The sequence below is a fragment of the Pteropus medius genome, unplaced genomic scaffold (assembly GCF_902729225.1).
Source record: "Pteropus medius unplaced genomic scaffold, Ma_sr-lr_union100, whole genome shotgun sequence".
Taxonomy (NCBI): domain Eukaryota; kingdom Metazoa; phylum Chordata; class Mammalia; order Chiroptera; family Pteropodidae; genus Pteropus; species Pteropus medius.
In genome coordinates, this window is record NW_024347791.1 from 18735546 (window position 1) to 18755840 (window position 20295).

Below are 20295 nucleotides of genomic sequence, written 5' to 3' on the forward strand. Positions count from 1 at the left end.
ACGCCGCACGCCGTGCCCCGCCTCGCGCTCGCCCCCACGTGCTCGCCTCCTCGCGCTCGCCTCCTCGCGCTGCACGTCCCGCCCCGCATGTCCCGCCTCCTCGCGCCGCGCGCCCCGCCCCCACGGGTCACGTCTCCGCCCACGCCCCTCCCCTATCGCTATGTCCTTGGCTTCAGATTCGCGCTCTCAGCTCCGCTACTTAGCGTTTCTGCGCTGCCTCCAAGAGACTTTGTGACTGGGTGTTGACCAAACGTAGTGGATGCAGTTAGTGCTGGAGGTCGTCCCAGCCCTCCATCAGGGTCATTCTAGCCTTTTAGGTTTGCCGGGATCGCCTGCCTTCCAGTCTTCTCCTCCACCAGGTACGTTTTATTTCTTACGGGTCAGATGTCCCGTAGTCTGGAGGCGTGGCGGCTGCGGATGAGCCAGGACTTGGGCCCGGCCGGGAGGCGGCGATAGCTAGTGTTCAGCGCGCCCAGAGTCACCGAGCGTGGTTTTCCCGCGGTGACCGTCGACCCTCGGGGCGGTAGACGGGGCCGCAGAGGGACTTCCCGAGGTGAGAGCAGCTTGGAGGTTGGGGGGTGTCTGAGCGAGGGTGGAAGCCCTTCGCCTAAAGCGCGTTCTGATGGCCTTGTGCCCTTTTGGTACTTGACTGGGTGTGCTGTTCTGTTGACCTCTGTTTTGCACAGACTTGTTTTCGTTTTATTTCAGTAATAGTCGAAAAAAGTGGAAATCGCAGGTCTAGGGTTTGGGTTTGAATCGGCCTCTTAATCAGCTTGTAAGACTTTGGTTAAATTTCCTGATCTCTTTGAGTCTCAGTTTTTCAACTGTAAAATGGGGAAAATAATGGGCCTATAGTACGGGTTAAATTAAAATTATGTACATTATTTTTGTTTTGTAAATGAGAAAACGCTTCACAAAATAATGGTTTGGGTATGTTTCTGCTTGTTAACCTTTCAAGGGAGAAGAGGATTTAATCTTGGACTATGCATTTCTTAACTCTTGGCCACTCATTGTTTACTGGTTGATTTTTGACTTAGTGGTTCCGGGAAGTTAGTGCCTATAAACACCATTTTGCAAATCAGTACCTGAAAGGTATAGACAACGGTGGATTGTGATACCTATAGTATCACAAAACGGAGAACACAGAGAGATGGTTCAGATGTGGATGGCTTTAGGTTGAAGGACCTGGGGAGACTCATCGAAGTATTTTTATTAGATAGTTGGTAATTGTCTGTAACTCAGGAGAGATGTGTATATGTGGGGTAGGCGGTTGATAGAGGGAAGAAAGATTGATTTGAGAGACATCCACAGACTGGATCACTGGTTCGCAGTCAGCGGTGATGCATAAAAGTGCATAAAGAGGTTATCAGAACTTGAGAGGCAGGAGGAGGTGTAGTTTGAACATATTCAATATGAGATTTTTCTATTTGGGAAAAACAGCTTATTTTCAAAATGTGAACTATAGAAAGAGCACCAGCTTTTTATATTTATAAAAAGCTGTAAAAGATTAGACACACTAATATAGAATGTAGTTACAGTTCTGGGAGGACATGTAATCGCCCTGGAGAGCAAGTGAAATAAGAGAAGTAGCGATAAACAGAGGGTGAGAATATAGTGAAAGAAATGGAGAAAAGGCCACACACAGAGATAGGAAGAGAACTGGGAACAAAACAAACTGTCAAAAGTCACAGAATTGCAAACATTGAGATCATGCAAGCTTTACTAACTATATGGTTTGGGGTAATTTTGAGCCTTGATTTTAATCTATGAAAAGATTACTTCTCAGATATTGTCAGATTTAAACAAAACATTTTTGAAAGCTTAATTAGGACAGTGCCTGGCACAGAGTTAAGAGCTCAGTAAGTGCTATCATTGTGGTAAACTCCACACCGGCCCCTCTATCCTCAAGAGTTCAAAAAGGCTGACTTGAAAAATAGGCCTTTGATTCTGGTGTTTAAGGTATCATTAGTTTCCTTACTGAGAATTTCAGTAGATGGCTAAGGTAAGTACTGTACTAGATAATGATGAGTTTGAAGTGGAAACAGATTAAATGTATCCTCTTGCAAAAAATCTGTCAGTGTAGGGAATTACAGAGATAGGAAGGGAAGATTGGGACTGGTGCTCCTATAATAATCTAATGCCTGATGATCTGTGGTAGAGCCAAAAGGCCGTGATGCTAGCGCTGGGGAGGAGCTGCAAATACAGGGGAAGCTTCACTAGCTAGCTGGCAGCTCATTTCCTGCTGTGGGGCCTGGTTGTGGACCACTGGTTTAGGGGATATAGGAAAGATTTAAACATGTTTTTATTGAAGAAAATAAAAAACTGTAAGCCCATTTTATGTTCTTGTAAAAGATGAATTACCTTCCTTATTTCCTACAATGAAGGACAGTAACAGTTGTACCCTATGCTTTTAGATACACCCTTGACTAAATCGTATGTCATAATCCAAATTATGAAAAGCAGAAAATCTGTTTTACTGGACTGTGTTAGTAACTTTCTAATCTGTAACCCAAGGTTAATTTTTTAAAAGATTATTATTGGAACTAAAATGTCTTAGTAGTCACCGGAAGAAGGACTTGGTCATGTATCTGTGGCCTATAAGTATAGAAACCTCCTTACCTATCACGTCAATAATCAGGGCTATTTGTAAGAGAATAAGGTTTATATTAAAGCATATCTTGAAATGTGCTTCAGGTGAAAAGTATACATGCAAGAAGAAATGAATCGGGACAGGGTTTATGGTGAGAGTTTGGTTAAAGAATTCTATTAAGCAAAGTAGGAGAACACTTAGAATCATGATCTATTTAAATGAACATTTAGCTGTGAATCAGGAGAAATGAAGTTCACTAGGTATTGGCTCTATTTCTAAGTAGTTTTATGATCTTGGGCAAGTATTAACCTTTCTATGCTACAATTTCCTCATCCGTAAATAAGGTAATATATGCTCAGTCTACTCAACAACTTTTTGTGATTATCAGATGAGACCTAATCTGCTTTTCCAGACTGCCTCACACATATCCATATATAAATTTTTTATTCTAGAGTCTGGACAAGTGGATGTATTTGTTCTTCTGTAATATCACTTTCCTGTTTTTTTTCTTTTGCTTAAGTCTCTCCACCTGGTTGGCAATTGTTCCTCTTTCCTTTTCATAGTAAGCCTAGCTTAAATTCAGCCTTTATCTCCTCATTTGGTGCCTTCAGTAATATTCCTGTTTGATCTATTTGCCAACTATTGAAATATTACCTTCTGAAATGTGTTCTGTTGCTATATTTATTATTTTCACATTTAAAAGTCTCACTACCTGGGTGAATTGAAGGGCCTAAGGTTTTTCTGAGGTTAACTTCTTAGTTCTGCAGGCTAAGCATATGAAAGGATGGAGTTGGTTAGTGGTTGTCGCACTGAAGTCCATATCTCAGGTGAGGGTGGCTGGGAAACCAGGGGAAATTCAGTGTATCAAGTCAGTGAACACAGCCTAGGTGAAGGGTTGAAATGGAGAATAAGCAAGACAGGAGGATTCAAATTTGATAGTGGATCCCCTTGATAGAGCATAATTCAGAGGCTGATGTGGCACCTGTGAGAGCTGTTAAGGAATGAACTGATTCAGAGGTTATATATTCTGAACTAATTTGTAAATTCCTTTAGGGTAGTACAGAATACATAGTTGGCCATAAATAAAACAATCACCCACCTATCCCACTTCCTTCTTTCCTTCTATATTGATTACCTACAATGTGCTATACCTAAGTGAGATAGGTTTTCTGTAAGACCCCATAGAAGTCTCATATAAATTTTAAAAGTTTTTAATGCTCTTAATCCATATATGATAAAGTACACCCATTTTAAGCATACTAATTGATGAGTTCCAGTACATCCATGTAATCACCATTCCAATCAAAATATAGACTATTTCTGTCATCTCAGGTTATTTCATTCCTTGTGCTAATCTCCCTTCTCCTGGAGATAACCATTCTTCTGATTTCTATTATCATAAATAGTTTGCCTGTATTTCAACTTCATATAAGTGGGAAACATTTTTATGATTCATCCATGTTGCTACATGGATCAGTAGTTTGTTTCTTTTATTTCTGAGTATTATTCCATTGTGTAAATATACCACAGTTTCTCCATTCACCTGTTGATGGATATTTGAGTTGTTTCTAGTTTGGGGCTGTTAGGAATAATGCTGCTGTGTACATTGTTATTCAGGTCTTTTGTGGACATGTTTTTATTTTTCTTGGAATTACTGAATTATATGGTTACTGGATGTTTAACACTATGAGAAACTTCTGAAGTTTTTAATCCTTCCCTCCAGCAGTATATGAGAATCCCAGTTGTTACACATACTTATCACTCACTGAGTGTGAACTGATATCTCTTCTAGTTTTGTTTTGTTTTGCTTGTTTTTAGTTTTAGAACATTCCATCTTTATTTTGACAATATAAATTTTTCTCCAATGCGGTTTTACCATGAAGTGATAATATACATAAAATACAGAGTATAAGTGTTGCCTTTTTAACAGCATTGTATAAAGCTTAATACCATAGGATTTTAGGGAAATTTATTGGGGAGAGATGAAACATTTTGCTTAGCTCCTGGCATGTAGATAAAATAAAGCTTATATTATTATTATTTTCACCGTTGGATTACTCATCATTTTATTGCTGTAAAATGCTTATTCTAATGTCTGTTACAATTCATGTTAATTCTCCCATGATCCACTCAGGGTAGCTTCTTTCAATCTTTGAAATTTCTTTCTATACTAGAGTTTTATTTTTCTCCACATACCAGTCATTGCATTTATTTTTATCTTGATTTTCGATCATCCCAGGGGTATTATATACTGAGATAGGATGAGAAGTTTATATAAGTTGATTAATAGATTTATACAATTGTGACATTCTCATCAAAAATTTGATCCTAAGCAAAAAGGTGAAGTACAACCAAAATTTGCTTTATTATTCTCATTGAGTTTTATGAAAATAGCATGTGCTTTAAAAAAAAACAAACAAGTTTTTAGTTGATAGTACCAAGATATTTATCTTTTCTATTAGATATAAGAACAGACAACCAAGTCTTGGTATAAAGACCAAAGCAAGATTTCTATTCTAGATTCTTAAATTTGATACTGTCAGTGAGGTGGGTCAGCATTTGTCTCAAAGGAACCTAATTAGTTTATTTGTTGCCATTACTTTTTTTTATAATTTTTATTTCTCTCATAGCCATTCTTTTTGGGATCCTTAATTACTCTTGATCTAGTCAATCCCTAGTTTGTCTTTTCCGATGAGAAATGCATATTGCTGCATAGTCTCTTTCAGTCACTATTCTTCCCCCTTTTTCATCATGGACAGCAGCACAGCCTTCTACCAATAAATGTGTTTTGAAATAATGTGTAGTTTTTAAAATATTGTGAAATTTACATAACATGAAATTCACCATTTTAACCATTTTGAAGTGTACACAGTTCAGTGACTTCTGGATTATTCACAATGTTATGCAACCATCACTGCTATCTAATTCTAGAACATCTTCAACATCTCAAAAAGATACCTAAGCTAATATCCATTAAGCAGTCATTCCCATTTTCTCCCAAACCTGGGCAACCACTAATCTGCTTTCTGTCTCTATAGATTTGCCAATTATGTACATTTGATATAAATGGAATTATAAAATATGTGGGTTTTTTTTTCTTGTGACTGGCTTTCATTTAGTGTAATGTTTTTAAGGTTCATCCATGTTGTAACATGTATCATTCATTTTCATTGACTAATTGTCTCTTGTAGGAATATGCCACATTTTATTTATCCATTCATCAGTTGAACGTTTGGGTTGTTTCTGCTTTTTACTGTTATGAATAATAGCACTCTGAACATTTGTGTACAAGTTTCTGTTAGACTATGTTTTCGATTTTGGGGGGTATATACCTAAGAATGGAATTGCTGGGTCATACGGTTATTATGTGCATAATGTTTTGAGAAACTGCCAAACTGTTTTCCACAGCGGCTGCATTATTTTTCATTCCTACCAGTAGTATAAAAGTTTTCCTACTTTTCCACATTAATACTTGTTATTATACTTATTTATTTAAATTATAGCTTTTTGACTGGGTATGAAGTAGTACCTCATCATGATTTTGATTTGCATTTCCCTGAAGGTTAGTGATGTTGAGCATCTTTTCATGTGTTTATTGGTTATTTGTATCTCTTTGAATAAATGTCTGTTGTGGTACTTTACTCATTTTTTAATTAGGCTTATGTCTTTGTCGTTGAGTTGTAAGTGTTCTTTAAATATTTTGAACACTTATCAGAGATGATTTGTAAAATCTGTGACTTGTCTTCACTTTTTTGATAGTGTTTGATACAGAATAGTTTTAATTTTGATAAAAATCCAATTGTATTTATGTTTCTTTTGGTTCTTATACTTTCAGTGTCATATTCAGGAACCTATTACCAAATCCAAAGTTATTTAGTTTTACTTCATCTTCTGAGAGTTTCATTCTTTTAGCACTTATATTTAGGTCTTTGACCCATTTCAAATTAATGCATGTATGTGGTATGATCTAGTGGTCCATCTTCATTCTTTTGATGTGGATATTCCATTTGTCCCAGTGCCATTTGTTGAAAAGATTGTTCTTTCCCCATTGAATGGTCTTTGCAACCTTGCTGAAAATCAATTGACCATAGATGTATGGGGCTGTTTCAGGAATATTGATGCTATTCCGTGACCTATATGCTTATCCTTATACCAGTACTACTCTGTGTAAGTAACTGTAGCCGTGTAATAAGTTTTGAAATTGTGAAGTCTCAGCCCTCCAAATTTGTTGTTCTCCAAGATTTTTATGGTTATTTGGGGTCTCTAGGAATGTCATGAATTTTAGGATCAATTTGTCCATTTTTGCAAAACAGTTGGAATTTTGATAATGATTACATTGAATTTGTTGGAGTAGTGCCATCTTAGCATTATATGTTCCTGTGCATGAACACGTTTTTCCACTTTTTTAGGTCTTCTTTATTTTGTTTCAGTGATGTTTTATAATTTTCATTGTACAGGTCTTACATCTAAAGCATTTTGTTTTTGATGCTATCGTAAATGGAATTTTAAAAAAATTTTATTTTCAGATTCATTTAGTGTAATTCTATATAGAATAAATTGTTCATTGCTATATAGAAGTATAACTGATTATTGTATGTTGATCTTGTTTCCTACAACTTTGCTAAATTTATTACCTCTGATAGGTTTTTTTTTTTTCCTGGTGAATTCTTTAGAATTTTCTAGATATAAAATTATGCCATCTGCGAATATGGTTTTTCTTCCTTTCAAATCTGGATGCCTTTGTTTATTTTTATTGCCTAATTGCCTAGCTAGAACTTCAAGGATGATGTTGAATAGAAGTGACAAGAGAGCAGACATCCTTGTGTTTTTTCCTGATCCGTGGGAGAGGGCTTTCAGTCTTTCCCATTAAGTATGATGTTATTTGTGGGGTTTTCATAGATGTCCTTTATCAGGTTGATGAAGTTCTCTTTTTTTACTACTTTGTTGAGTGTATCATGAAAGGTTGGATTTTATCAGATTATTTTTCCACATGAACTGAGTTAATCATGCGTTGTTTCCTTCACTTAATTAATGTGGTATATACTTCATTGATTGATTTTCACATGTTGAACCACCTGCACATTTCTGGGGTTAATTCCGTTTGGTCATGGTGTAAATTGTTTTGATATATAGTTGAGTTTGGTTTACTTGTATTTTGTTAAGAATTTTAGCATCCGTATACATACAGTGTATTTGTGGTTTTTTGTGGTGTCTTCAACTACGGTATCAGAATAATGTTGGCTGCATAGAATGAGTTAGAAGTGTTCCCTCTTCTGTTTATTAGAAGAGTTTGAAAAGAAGTGATGTTAATTCTTTTTTAAATATTTGGTGGAATTCACCAGTGAAGCCATCTAGTCCTGGACTTTTCTTTATTGGGAGATTTCTGATTACTAATTAAATTTCTTGTTATAAGTCTTTTGATTTTCTGTTTCTTCTTGAGTCAGTTTTTGTAGTATGTGTATTTCTATGAATTTGTCAGTTTTATCCAGGTTATGTGATTTGTTGACAGATACTTGTTCATAATATTCTGTAATAATTTTTATTTCTGTAAAGCTGATAATGTCTCTACTTTCATGCCTGATTTTAGTAATTTGAGTCTTCTCTTTTTTCTTTGTCAGTCTAGCTAAATGTCAACTTTGTTGATCATTATACAGAAACAACTTTTGGTTTTATTGATTCTTTCTACTATTTTGTTTATTTACATTCTAATTTATACTATTTCTTTCCTCTTCTTGCTTGGGTTTAGTTTGCTCTTCTTTTATTAGGTTCCATATGGAAGAAGGTTAGGTTATTGATTTGAGGTCTTCCTTATATTTTAATAGGCCTTTACAGCTCTAAATTTTTCTCTCAGTGCTTTTATTGCATCTCTTAAGTTTTGGCATGTTGTGTTTTCATACGCATTCATCTCAGGGTGTTTCCTAATTTCTCTTGTAACACTTTGATCTATTAGTTATGTAAGAGTGTGTTGTTTCATTCCACATGTTTCTGAATATTCCACATTTTCTTCATTATTGATATCTAATTTTCTATTGTGATCAGAGAAAATACTTTGTATTATTTCAGTCCTTTTAAATTTATTGAAACTCGTTTTATGCTCTAACATATGATTTATCCCAGAGAATATTTCGCGTTCACCTGAGAAGAGAGTATTTCCTCCTGTTTGGTGGAGTATTCTATGTGTGTCTGTTAAGTCTAGTTCTAGTTGGCTTATACTGTTATTTAGGACTTCTGGTTCCTTGTATATCTTTTATCTAGTTTTATTCATTAGAAAGTGAAAGATTTAAGTTTCCAAATATTATTGAACTGCCTGTGTCTTTGTCCTGTCAGTTTTTGCTTCATATAATTTGGGGTTCTGTTGTTAGAGATAGATATATATGTTTACAAATGTTATATCTTGATAGATTGATTATAGATTATATCCTTTTATCATCATTTGGCACTTCTTTGTTATAACAACTTTTATCTGAAAGTCCATATTGTCTGATACTAGTATTGGCATTCTGTCTCTCTCTTTGGTTACTTACTGTCTTCACAGAATATCTTTTTCCACTTTCATTTTCAACCTGTTTGTGTCTTTGATTCTGAAATGAGTCTCTTGTAGTTTCTAAAATTTTTAAATTTATTCTCCCACTCTCTGTTGCTTAATTGGAGTGTTTAATAATGAAATTATTCATAAGACAAGACCGACTTGTCAGGTTTTTTTGTTTATTTGTTTTCCATCTGTGCTATATTTTTGTTCTTCAGTTCTTTCATTACTTTTATCTTTCGTGTTAGGTAAAGATTCCCTTTTTTTTTTTAAAACTATATATATTTCACTTATTTCTTTTGGGGGTGTGCTGAGGATTACAACAAAAATTTAATTTATAACAATTTAGTTCAGATTAATACCACCTTGGCTTTAATAGTATATAAAAACTTTGCTCCTATATAACTTCATTCCCTCAACCCTTTCATGTTGTTATGAATGATATATTGTTATTGTTATAAGTAACATAGTTATAAATGATAGTAATCAACATAGATTTATCATTATTATTTTATATAATTATTTAAAATCATGTAGAGAAAAAAATAGGAATTACCAACCAAAAATACATTAATGCAGATTTGTAAATTTACCTTTGTAGTTACCATTACTGCTGTTCCATTCATTTACTTTCAGCCTATTTTTGTGTTTGAATCTAAAACATATCTCTTGTAGACAGGGTAGTATAGTCTTATCCATCTACATTTAATCAGCTGGGATTTACACCTGCTGTTTTGCTATTTTTTTCTGTATGTATTTGTTTTGTTTCACTCTTCCTTTATTATTGCCTTCTGTTTTGAATAGATATTTTCTCATTTGCTGCTTTAATTCTTTTGTTGTTTCTTCTGTTATATTTTTTGTTATTTTCTTAGTTTTTGTCTGGTGGAATAGAAAATATTTTAATTTATAATGATTTGGCTCAGATTAATACCAATGTAATTTCAATAGTATCAAAAATTTTCTCTTGTGTAGTCCCATCCTGTCCTCTGTCCTTTGTGTTATTGATGTCATTACAAATTATATCTTTATATATTGTATGCCCATCAACACAGATTTATTTTATTGCTTTATCCGATCATCTTTTATGTTACCTATGTCATTAATTTTGCTGGTTCTCCTTGTTTCTTCATTTGTTTCTAGTGCCTTTCATTTTAGTATTTTTTTCTTCATTTATATTTTATTTATTTTTATTATATATATTTTTAATTTACTTTATTATTAGTTTCAAGCACATAGTATCTTGGTTAGACATTTATATAGTATATAACATGATCCTCCTAATTGCTCTTTCTCTTTTCTGGCTCTCCACCTAGCCATTACATTAATGCTTACTGCATTCCGTATGCTGTGCTGCCCATCCCTATGACTATCTGTCAACTACTTACTTGTACTTCTTTAACCCCTCACCCCTTTCTCCCAGCCCTCTAACACCTCTCTCTTCTGGCTGACACCAGATTGTCCTCTATCTTCCAGTATTTCTTGTAGGACAAGTCCACTAGTGACAAATTCTCTGTGATTTTGTTTTTCTGGGAATATCTTAATTTTTCTCTCAATTTCAAAGTACAGTTGACCTTTGAATAATGCACGAGTTAGGGGCACTGACCCCCCTATGCAGATGAAAATTTGCATATAAATTTTGACTTCCCCAAAACTAAATAGCCTGCTATTGACTGGAAGCTTTACTGATAACATAAGTAGTCAGTTAACACATATTTTATATGTTATGTGTGTTATATACTGTATTCTTACAACAAAGCTAGAGAAAAGAAAATGTTAAAATCATGAGGAAGAGAAAATACATTTATGGTATTTATTGAAAAAAATCCATGTATAAGCAGATCCATGCAGTTCAGACTCCTGTTCAAGGATCAAACTGCATAATTTGTTAGATACAGAATTATTGGTTGAGAGTCTTTTTCTTTTCACTGCTGTGAAAACATTATCCCACTGCCTTCTGGCCATTATGGTTTTGGATGTGAAATCAGCTGTTAATTCTGGGGGATTCTTTTAATATGCTGAATTTCTTTTCTCACTGCTTTCAGGATTCTCTTTGTGTTTGACTTTGCCAGTTTGATTATAACATGTCTCAGTGTGGCTCTCTTTGAGTTTATTCTATAGGAATTTTTTGAGCCTGTTAGGTTCATTTCTTTTATCAAAGTTGAAAAGTTTTAGCCATCATTCTGCCCCTTTCTCTCCTCTATTTCTGGGGGTCCTGTTATGTGTATGTTGACATGCTTGATAATGTCCCAAGGTCTGTTAGGCTCTGTTGGGTGTTCTTTCTTTTTATTTCTGTTGCTCAGATTGAGTGATCTCAATTGATCTGTCTTTAAGTTCCCTGGTTCAGTCTCCCTTCTCAAACATGCTGTTGAACCCTTCTAGTGAATTTTTCCTTTTAGTTTCTATTTTTATTCTTTCCGTTTTCTTTGATTCTAATTTGCTCTTGTTTTTCTAGTTCCTTAGGGGAGGTGCTTAGATCATTGATTTTTAGACCTTTTATAATATAAGCATATGTTAAAAATTTCCTTGTAACCTCTGCTTTAGCTACACCTTACAATTTTGTCAATTCATGCCATTTTTTACTTCCATATAAGTTTTGGGAAGTAGTTTGTCAAATCTACTAAAGTAAGAAGATTTGGAGTTTAGCTTATGATTCCTGAGACTTATAGATCAGTTAGGAAGAATCGATAGAATTCATTCTTTCAGTCAATGAAATGGTATATTTCTCTATATTAAGGCCTTTAAGTGAGTTAAATTTTATGTTTTTTTCTACAGATGTCTTGAAAATCTTTTGCGAGATTTCCAGAGAACATAAAATTCTTCCATTCTATTGTGCATGCTGTTTATTTTAAATTTTATTTTCTGTATGTTGCTAGTATACAGAAATACAATTTAATTTGGCATATTGATTTTTATATCTAGCAACATTGCCTTTACTTCTTATAATTAAATAGTGGGCTTAAATTTTCCGTGTTCACAATTGTGTCATCTGCAAATAATGATTTTTTTCTTTCTAAATTGTAAATACATACACACATATATTTTTTGCTTTACCTAGATGGCTAGGACCTTTAATAAAATATTAAATAGGAGTAGTGGTAATGTACATATGTTCTTGATGTCAAAGGGAAAACTTTCAACATTTAATCATTCAGTGTAAGAATGCCTTTTGATTTGTACTTTGACTCATGAGATATTCAGAAGTGTGTTATTTAGTTTACCAGTATTTAGGGATTTTCTATTTCCATTTTTGTCACAGAATGTAATTGTATGATTTAAACCTTATAAATTCATTAAGACTGGATTCATGGCCCAAAATAAGGCTTATCATGGTAACTTCTTTGTGTGTGTGTGTGTGTGTGTGTTTTTCTCCAGTAGCGGAAGAGTACATTCTTGAGGGTAGCCTAAAGGATGAATGTTGTTAGAGAGCCTGTCTAAAAATGGAGTACTATTGTGAATTCAAAATTTTTTAGTAGTTTGTGAAATTGAATCCTGTGGTTATGAGAAACCCATGTACATAATAAATAACATTGTATATCTTATACAACAGTTACTAAGTTACATTTTAGGGACTCAAATGACCAAAGTTATAAAATTCATTAAGGCTTATTTGTCTTGCTTTGGTTCAGTTTGTTATTTCATTTTTGTGATAAGGTCAGTGATTGTTTACATATAAAATATCCATACCTTTTTAATAACAAAAAGAATGCATGAATTATACTCTGAATATCTGTTCAACAAATTAAAATAATACGTATTTTAAACACATAAAGAAAAATTCACAGACAATTATAATTCATAGATCAATTATATCAAATATTTAAGGAACAAATAATTCCTACCTTATACAGACTTTTCCAAAAGAGAAAATATTCTCCATAGCCTTGATACCAAAAATCAATAAGGATGGTATAAGAAAAATCAGGAAATTAGAAAACGTTTTTAACAGAATGAAAATGATAACATCATGTATTCAGATTTGTGAGATGGAACTTAAGCAGTGCTCAGAGTGGAATTTTTAGCACTACAAGCCTATATTAGAAAAGAACATTCTTAAATCACTAATGTCAACAAACCCAAAGTGAAAAGAAAAGAAACAATAAAAGCTGAGGTGAGAAAATGATATTAAAAAGAAATAGAGAAAATGAGATCAAAATTTGATTCTCTGAGATAAATAAAATTTACAAGTCTCTTGCCAGATCAGGAAAAAAGGAGGAGATACAAATTAACCAATAATATTACTGGAATATATAGCCATTTAAAGGACAATAAAGCAATATTATGAACAATATTTTGCTCATAAATTCAATACTTAAATGAACAAATTCCTTGAAATATACCAACTACCAAAGCTCACACAAGAAGAAATTAATAACCCAGATATCCTTATATCTCTAAAAATCTCAGACCCAGATGGTTGAATATTCATCAAATTAAGACAATACAAGAAAATTATGTAACAATATTCCTTATGGATATTGATGTTAAAATTCTTAGTAAAAATTTAAAAAATTAAAACTTGTGTTATATAAAAGGAATAAACATCATATCATGAGGAAGTAGGATTTATCCTAGGAATGCAAGGAAGGTTGATCATTAGAAAAATTAAGCAATGTAATCACTATGTAACCAGACCAAAAAAGAAAAAACGATATGGTCATCTCAAAAGATGCTGTATTAGCTATCTTTTGCTGTGTAATAAATTACTCCAGAATGATATAGTTTAAAACGAATATTACCTCATAGTTTCTGTGTATCTAGAATCTGGATGCAGCTTTTCTGGGTAAGGTTGGTCTTTCATAAGAGTTCAGTGAAGATGTTGGCTCGGGTTACATTCATCTCAAAGCTCAGCTGGGGTGGGAACTGCTTCCAGGCTCACTAAAGTAGTTATTGGCAAGATTTCAGTTTTCTATGGCTGGTTGGACTGGAGGGGACTCAGTTCAGTACTGGCTATTGGCCAGAGGCTACCATTAGTGTTCAAGTGGGCCTCTCCATAGGGCAGGTCACATCGTGACAGCTCATATCATTAGAGCAAGCAAGTAAGAGCGAAGAGTCAACTAAGATGGAAGTCAGAGTGTTTTATAACTTAAAAGTGACATTTTGTCACTTTTATCCTATTCTGTTCTTCAGAAGTGGCACCAGAACAAAAGAAGAAAATAGGTAAAGAAGATATGGCAAATAACCCCATGAAAAAAATGCATCACATCATTATTTCTTGATGTGATGTGAAGCAGTGCCCAATGAGATATCACTACTCTGCTATTCAAATGATTAAAAAAATTTTAATTACTTTACCAGGTGTTGTTAAGGATGTGGAGCAACCAAACTTGCATGCTGGTGGGAATATAAAATGATACAGCTGCTTTGGAAAGTATTTTGGCAATTTCTTTAAAAGTTAAACATGCATTTGCCATTTGATCCAGCCATTTTATTCATATTTATGTACTCAAGACTATATATGGATAGTCATAACTCCTTTATTTGTACTAGCCATCAGCTGGAAACAGTCTACAATATACAAGACCTCTGTAGGACAAATTTGAAACTTTTGGAACAGCCGTAGGAAGACCTGAATAAGTAAATAAACTGTATTAGTGGATATTGATTCTCTCCAGATTTACCTATAGATTCAATTCAATTTCAATCAAAATTTCAAAGGGATTTTAAAAGGAACTTGGTAAGATTATTTTTAAACTTATATGAAGGCCTACAGGGCCAAGAGTAACCATGACACTTATGAAGAAGAGGTTCAAGGAGAGTGGACTTTCCTAGCAAGTATAAGGACTCAACATTACATACAGTATGGTATGGGTTAAGACCAGTAGGATAAAATAGCCTAGAAATGGTTCCACACAGGAATAGAACTTAGGTTTCAGAAAGTGGTATGTTAGTTTAGAGGAGAAAGAAGGGATTGTTTAATAATTGGACTTGGAGAAAGTAGTTTTCTGGTTTCACATGAGAAAAGATGAAATTGGATTCCTACTTCACATGCTGTTAGAAAAATTCTACATGGATTAAGAGCTTAAAATTTGTCAATAGCAAAATTTTAAAACTTTTAGAGATAAAACATAGGTAAATGTATTTTAGACTTTTGAGTAGGGAAAGATTAAAGAAGACAAAAATTGTTGTCTCTAAAGGAAAAGATCCATAAATTTGGCTACAGTAACATTAAGAATTTTGACCTTTATCTTACACCACATACAAAAAGCAACTCAAAATGGAAGACTTAAACGAAATCATAAAACTTCTAGAAAGAAATAGGGGAAGCTTTATAACATTGACTTTGGCAGTGATTTCTTGGATATGACACCAAAAGCACAGACAATAAAAGCAAAAATGTGGGATGTTTTTGTCCCAGGCATGTGGGACAAGCTCAAACTAAAAAGCTGCTGTACAGCAAAAGAAACAGTCAACAGAGTGAAAAGGCAATGAGAGAAAATATTTCCAAACAATAAGTCTGATAAGGGATTAGTATCCAAAGTATATGGGGAACTCCTGCAACTCAACAGCAAAAAATACTGATTCAAAAATGAGTAAAATATTTTAATAGACATTTTTCCAAAAATATACAAATGGCCAACTGGATTATGAAAAGACACTGAGGATCACTAATCATCTTGCAAATGAGATCAAAATCACAAGGTATCACCACACAACTGTTAGGATGGCCAATATTTAAAAAGCGAACAAAGAACCCAGAAAATAGCAAGTGCCGGGGATAGGTGTGGAGAAATTGGAACCATGTGCATTGTTGATGGAATATAAAATGGTGTAGCTTGCTATGGAAACCATAAGGAGGGAGGTTCTTCAAAAAAAATTTGAAAAGGAACTATCATATAATCTAGCATCCTTTCCTGGATATTAATCCAAAAGAATTGAAATCTGGATCTCGACAAGATATTTGCACTCTCATGTTCATTGCAGCATTATGCACAGTTCAAGAGGTCAAAACATCTAAATGTCCATTGATAGATGAATGGATAATGTAAATGATATATTCATACAGTAGAGTATTATTTAGCCCTATCATAGGAAATCCTATCATATGCTATAACATAGATAACTCTGAGGGCATTATGCAGGGTGAAATGAGCCAGTCATAGAAGGAGAAATATTGCATGATTCCACTTATATGAGATATCTAAAGTAGTCAAATTCCTAGAAAGAGAAAGTAGAATGGTAGTTGCTAGGGGTTGGGAAGACCATGAAATAGAGAGTTGCTATTTAATGAGTATAGAGTTTCAGTCATGCATGATGAAAAAGTTCTAGAGATTTCCTGTAAAACGATCTGCATATAGTTAATAGTGCTGTTATGTGTACCATACACCTAAAAATTAGTTAAGAACATAGGTTTCATGTTGTATGTTTTGTCCCACAAAAAATTAAGAACTTTAATTTATCAAAAGATACTTTAAAGAATGTGAAAAGACAAATCATAGACCTTAAGAAGATAATTTCACACAATCTAAAAATAATTTGTATTAAGAATAAAAGATTCCTCAAACTAATAAGAAAAATACAAATAACAGAAAAATGGGCAAAAGTTATAAATGGACATACTACAGAAGAGGCAATACATACTGGTAATAAAAATGTGAAGAGAAGTTCAGCATCATTAATCAAGGGAATGGAAATCAAGAGTATAATAAAATAGCACTTAACACATTTGGTGAAAAAATTAAAAATTGTGGTAATAATAAGTATATATTGATCTGTTATCTCCTGACTTGGCTGTTGCCCTAATCCTTTTACTAAAGCTTCTCCATTCATCACTTGGTTGAGTAGATTTTGTCATTAATTAACTTTCATTTCTTCCTTCAAGTATTGTTTGATTCTTTATGTTTGAGATTGTTTGCCATTTATACTTGAATTCCACCTTGGTGAAGTATAGGAAATCATTAATACTAACTTAAGTGGAATACAGAATGCAGAAAAAGTATAGAAAAGGAATTTCATAGGGAGTTGAAGAAGGCTCTGTTTTTAGAACATTTATTTATGAGATGTCCTAAGGTTACAGCAGAGCCAAAGGGTTGTTAAATAGTCATCTCTCCCACTAGTCCATGTGCTCCCTAAAAAAGTACCTGCCACACAGAAGAGTGGAAAGATACAAAGAAAAAAGATAAGTATATTGATAGTACTGTAGAGAATTTAAAGCATTGTAGAATTCATTATGAGTACTAGACAACCCACTAAGATTATTGCTTCCCATTTTTTCTCCATCTACTCCGAAAACTGTAGTTATGTTGTCCATTTTTCCCACATTTTTCAGATCTCATTGTACTTAGATATATGTTATGCTCTTAGGAGATTGTCGATATGACTTATTTTTCTAAAAAAATATATGTTAAATAATAAAGTCCAATAACCTTAATTCTTGGTTCTAAGAAGTTACATCTAAATTTCTGGCTTTTTTCCTTTCTAAATAATTGCTAGAAATATATCAGTTTTTCTGGCTTGAATTTCAGGTGAACATATTCAGGTTTCCAATTTTGCTGGATGGGTGTCGAAGAACTGTAGGCCTTTTTATTCTTCTTCTGGAGGAGAATGAGTATACTTGTATTCGAGCATATATGTATTATTTTTTCACTTAAAAGAGCTGTGTTCATGTAAATGACTGTTAGAAGTATGTTCTTAGATTTGAAGATTCTACATAAATTTCAGGAATTAAAAAATTTTTATTGTGTAAATTTTTCTATATACAGAAAAATACAGAACAGTGAAATACTTATGGCATACTTATCACCTAAACTTAACAGATTGTTAACATTTTAGTATATTTTTTCTGAAGTAGCTATGATAACATTTTAGCCCTTAATACTTCAGTATGACTCTTTTAAAAAACACTTTTTACAGAACCATTATACCTTTATTTCATCAAAATCAATAATAATTTTTTAATATTATTATTTTCTAGTATCCAGCCTATGTTCAGAGTTCTTTAGTTACCCACAAACTGGCTTTTTAAAGATTGTTTACTGAACCAGGATGCATTTGGTTGTTGACGGTCATAGATTCCTTTGTTCTAGAACAGTTCCCCACCTCCCACCACCTTTTTCCTCTCTTTTTCCTTATCGAAGAAATCAAGACCACAGTTCTATAGACTATTACACCTTCTGTTTCGTGGCATCCTTTACCATGTTAATGTTACTTTAGTCTCAGAATTTCCTGTAAAATTGAAATTAGAGCTAAAGGATTGTTTAGATTCAGATTAAAAATTTCTTCCCCCCAAATACATCATAGATGATGCTGTATACTTAATTTTGTGTCACAAAATCTATTTGTTCAGCTCATAATAATCTAAAATTGATCAATGTGTTCAGGTTCTAGAATTGTTTGTTTTTAAAGTGGAATATATTTACTGAGGTAATGTGAAATTTTTGAGAAAATACTTTCATAACTCTAATGCTGGTTTTTGTGGAGTGTTCTTCATATTCCTCAAAGTACTTAATAGAGCATTCAATAAATAAATATTGATTTGTGTTTTAAAGTTTTTTACATATGTATTTTATTTAGGCTTGTTTTCCCTTTCCTGCATGAAAAGATAAGACAGCTTTCTTTTTTCACTCTAGATTTTCAGCTACTGATGTCAGAAACAATAAAAAATTGGAGCACAGAGTTGAGGAAAAGACTCAAGACAGGTATGTAAATAATAAAAATCTAAAGAAACAACAAAATTACCCTTCATTTTTATAAAGTCATTATTGGGATAATTGACAAAATTGGGATATGAACTGTAGGTAGAGTACTGTCAGAATTCAGTTTTCTCAATTTGATAGTTGTACTTTGATTATATAACAGAATATTCTGAGATATTTAGGATGAAGAGCATGATGTGTACAACCTACTTTCAAATGGTTCAGAAAAAGTAAATGATAGGTAATGTGAGAGAGAGTTTGGTAAAGTGTGGATTAATAGGAACTCATATATTGCCAGTGAAAGTATAAATTGGTTCAGCCCTCTGGGAAAGCATTGTCTCAAGTTTTTAGTTTAGCCAGCAATCTCACTTTTTCTCCTAGAGTAATTATAGAAAGACTACAAAAAGATTTATGTGTAAGGATATTTATATGAGAATATATGACATGAATGAAAGAATTAATGAAAAATTGGCAATAACCTAATTAACAATATGAGACTGATTAAATAAAATTAAAAACTGTTTAAACATTACAAATGATAATGTAAGTCTATATTTATTGGCACAGTGTCTAAAATATTTTTAAGTATCAAAGCTGACTACAAAACTATAGGACCAGTATAACCTATTTTTATTTTTCAGAAAAAAATGCATGTATACAAATACATAAATGTTTATATGTATATGTATATATAATATACACATAAACAACATTTGCATATTTATATATGTGGTTGTATGTACATAGACATTTGGAAAATGACACCTGTATGTTGCCAATGGTTAATTTTGAATAGCAAGTTTATGTGATTTTTATTCTTTTTTATGTTAATTGACTTTTTAGAAAGAGTATATTTTGCTTTTCTCACCAAATTTTTCTAAGATAATGCTTCTTATGGAAGTTATGTTTTTTTAAATTTTATACCTTTGCAACAATTTTTTGGTATGCTATAAAAATAATGCTATATTTGCTGATAACTCCATACAAGTTTAGCATATCTGAGTAGTTCTTAAGAGGCTATATTCACAGATTCTTAGCCAAGATCAGCTACTTTTTTTCTGTTACATGGCCAGAGTCTGTTTTCTTAATGCTCTATTAAAGGTCTAAAAAATGTGATGCTGCTTACACAGCTTAGCTGAAGTACATTATTAATTATGGCAAATCAGAAGGCATGTTCTATTAATGGCTCTTGTGTGGTGCCCTTGTGTATAGAACTTGTATATTTACTTTTGATAGTGGATATAACATGTGCTTTGATGTTAATACTGATTATTGTTCTTATAGTTTATTTAATTTTTAGCAGTCAATTTTGAGGGCATTTTCCATTAAAATTTTACGTTTTGCTTTTATTTAACAGATTTTTCTTCAGTTAGTTAAAAATATGGATCCTGAAGCAGGGGGACCACAGATTATCAAAGTGACACCTCTTCAACAAATGCTTGCCTCTTGTACTGGAGCTATACTGACATCACTAATGGGTAAAATAATGTCATTGATACAGATTATGTAACTGAATGAATCAGTGAATCCGTTTGAGTTTCACCATC

At 33.2% G+C, this 20295-nt stretch overlaps 1 protein-coding gene across 5 annotated transcripts in view; it reads left to right on the forward strand.

The window, feature by feature from the left end:
* Window positions 1–140: 140 nt before the first annotated feature.
* SLC25A40 (solute carrier family 25 member 40) overlaps window positions 141–20295 on the forward strand; it is a 47106-nt gene continuing 26951 nt past the window's right edge. For 3 of the 5 annotated variants that reach the window (XM_039878203.1, XM_039878206.1, XM_039878205.1), the window contains exons 1-3: window positions 142–359; window positions 18683–18751; window positions 20106–20226. In XM_039878203.1, coding sequence (XP_039734137.1) covers window positions 20130–20226 — 97 coding nt within the window. In that variant the 5' untranslated portion in view covers window positions 142–359; window positions 18683–18751; window positions 20106–20129. Of the gene's footprint in view, window positions 360–420; window positions 554–18682; window positions 18752–20105; window positions 20227–20295 lie in introns of those variants that run through there. The other 2 variants (XM_039878207.1, XM_039878204.1) reach the window with 2 other exon arrangements.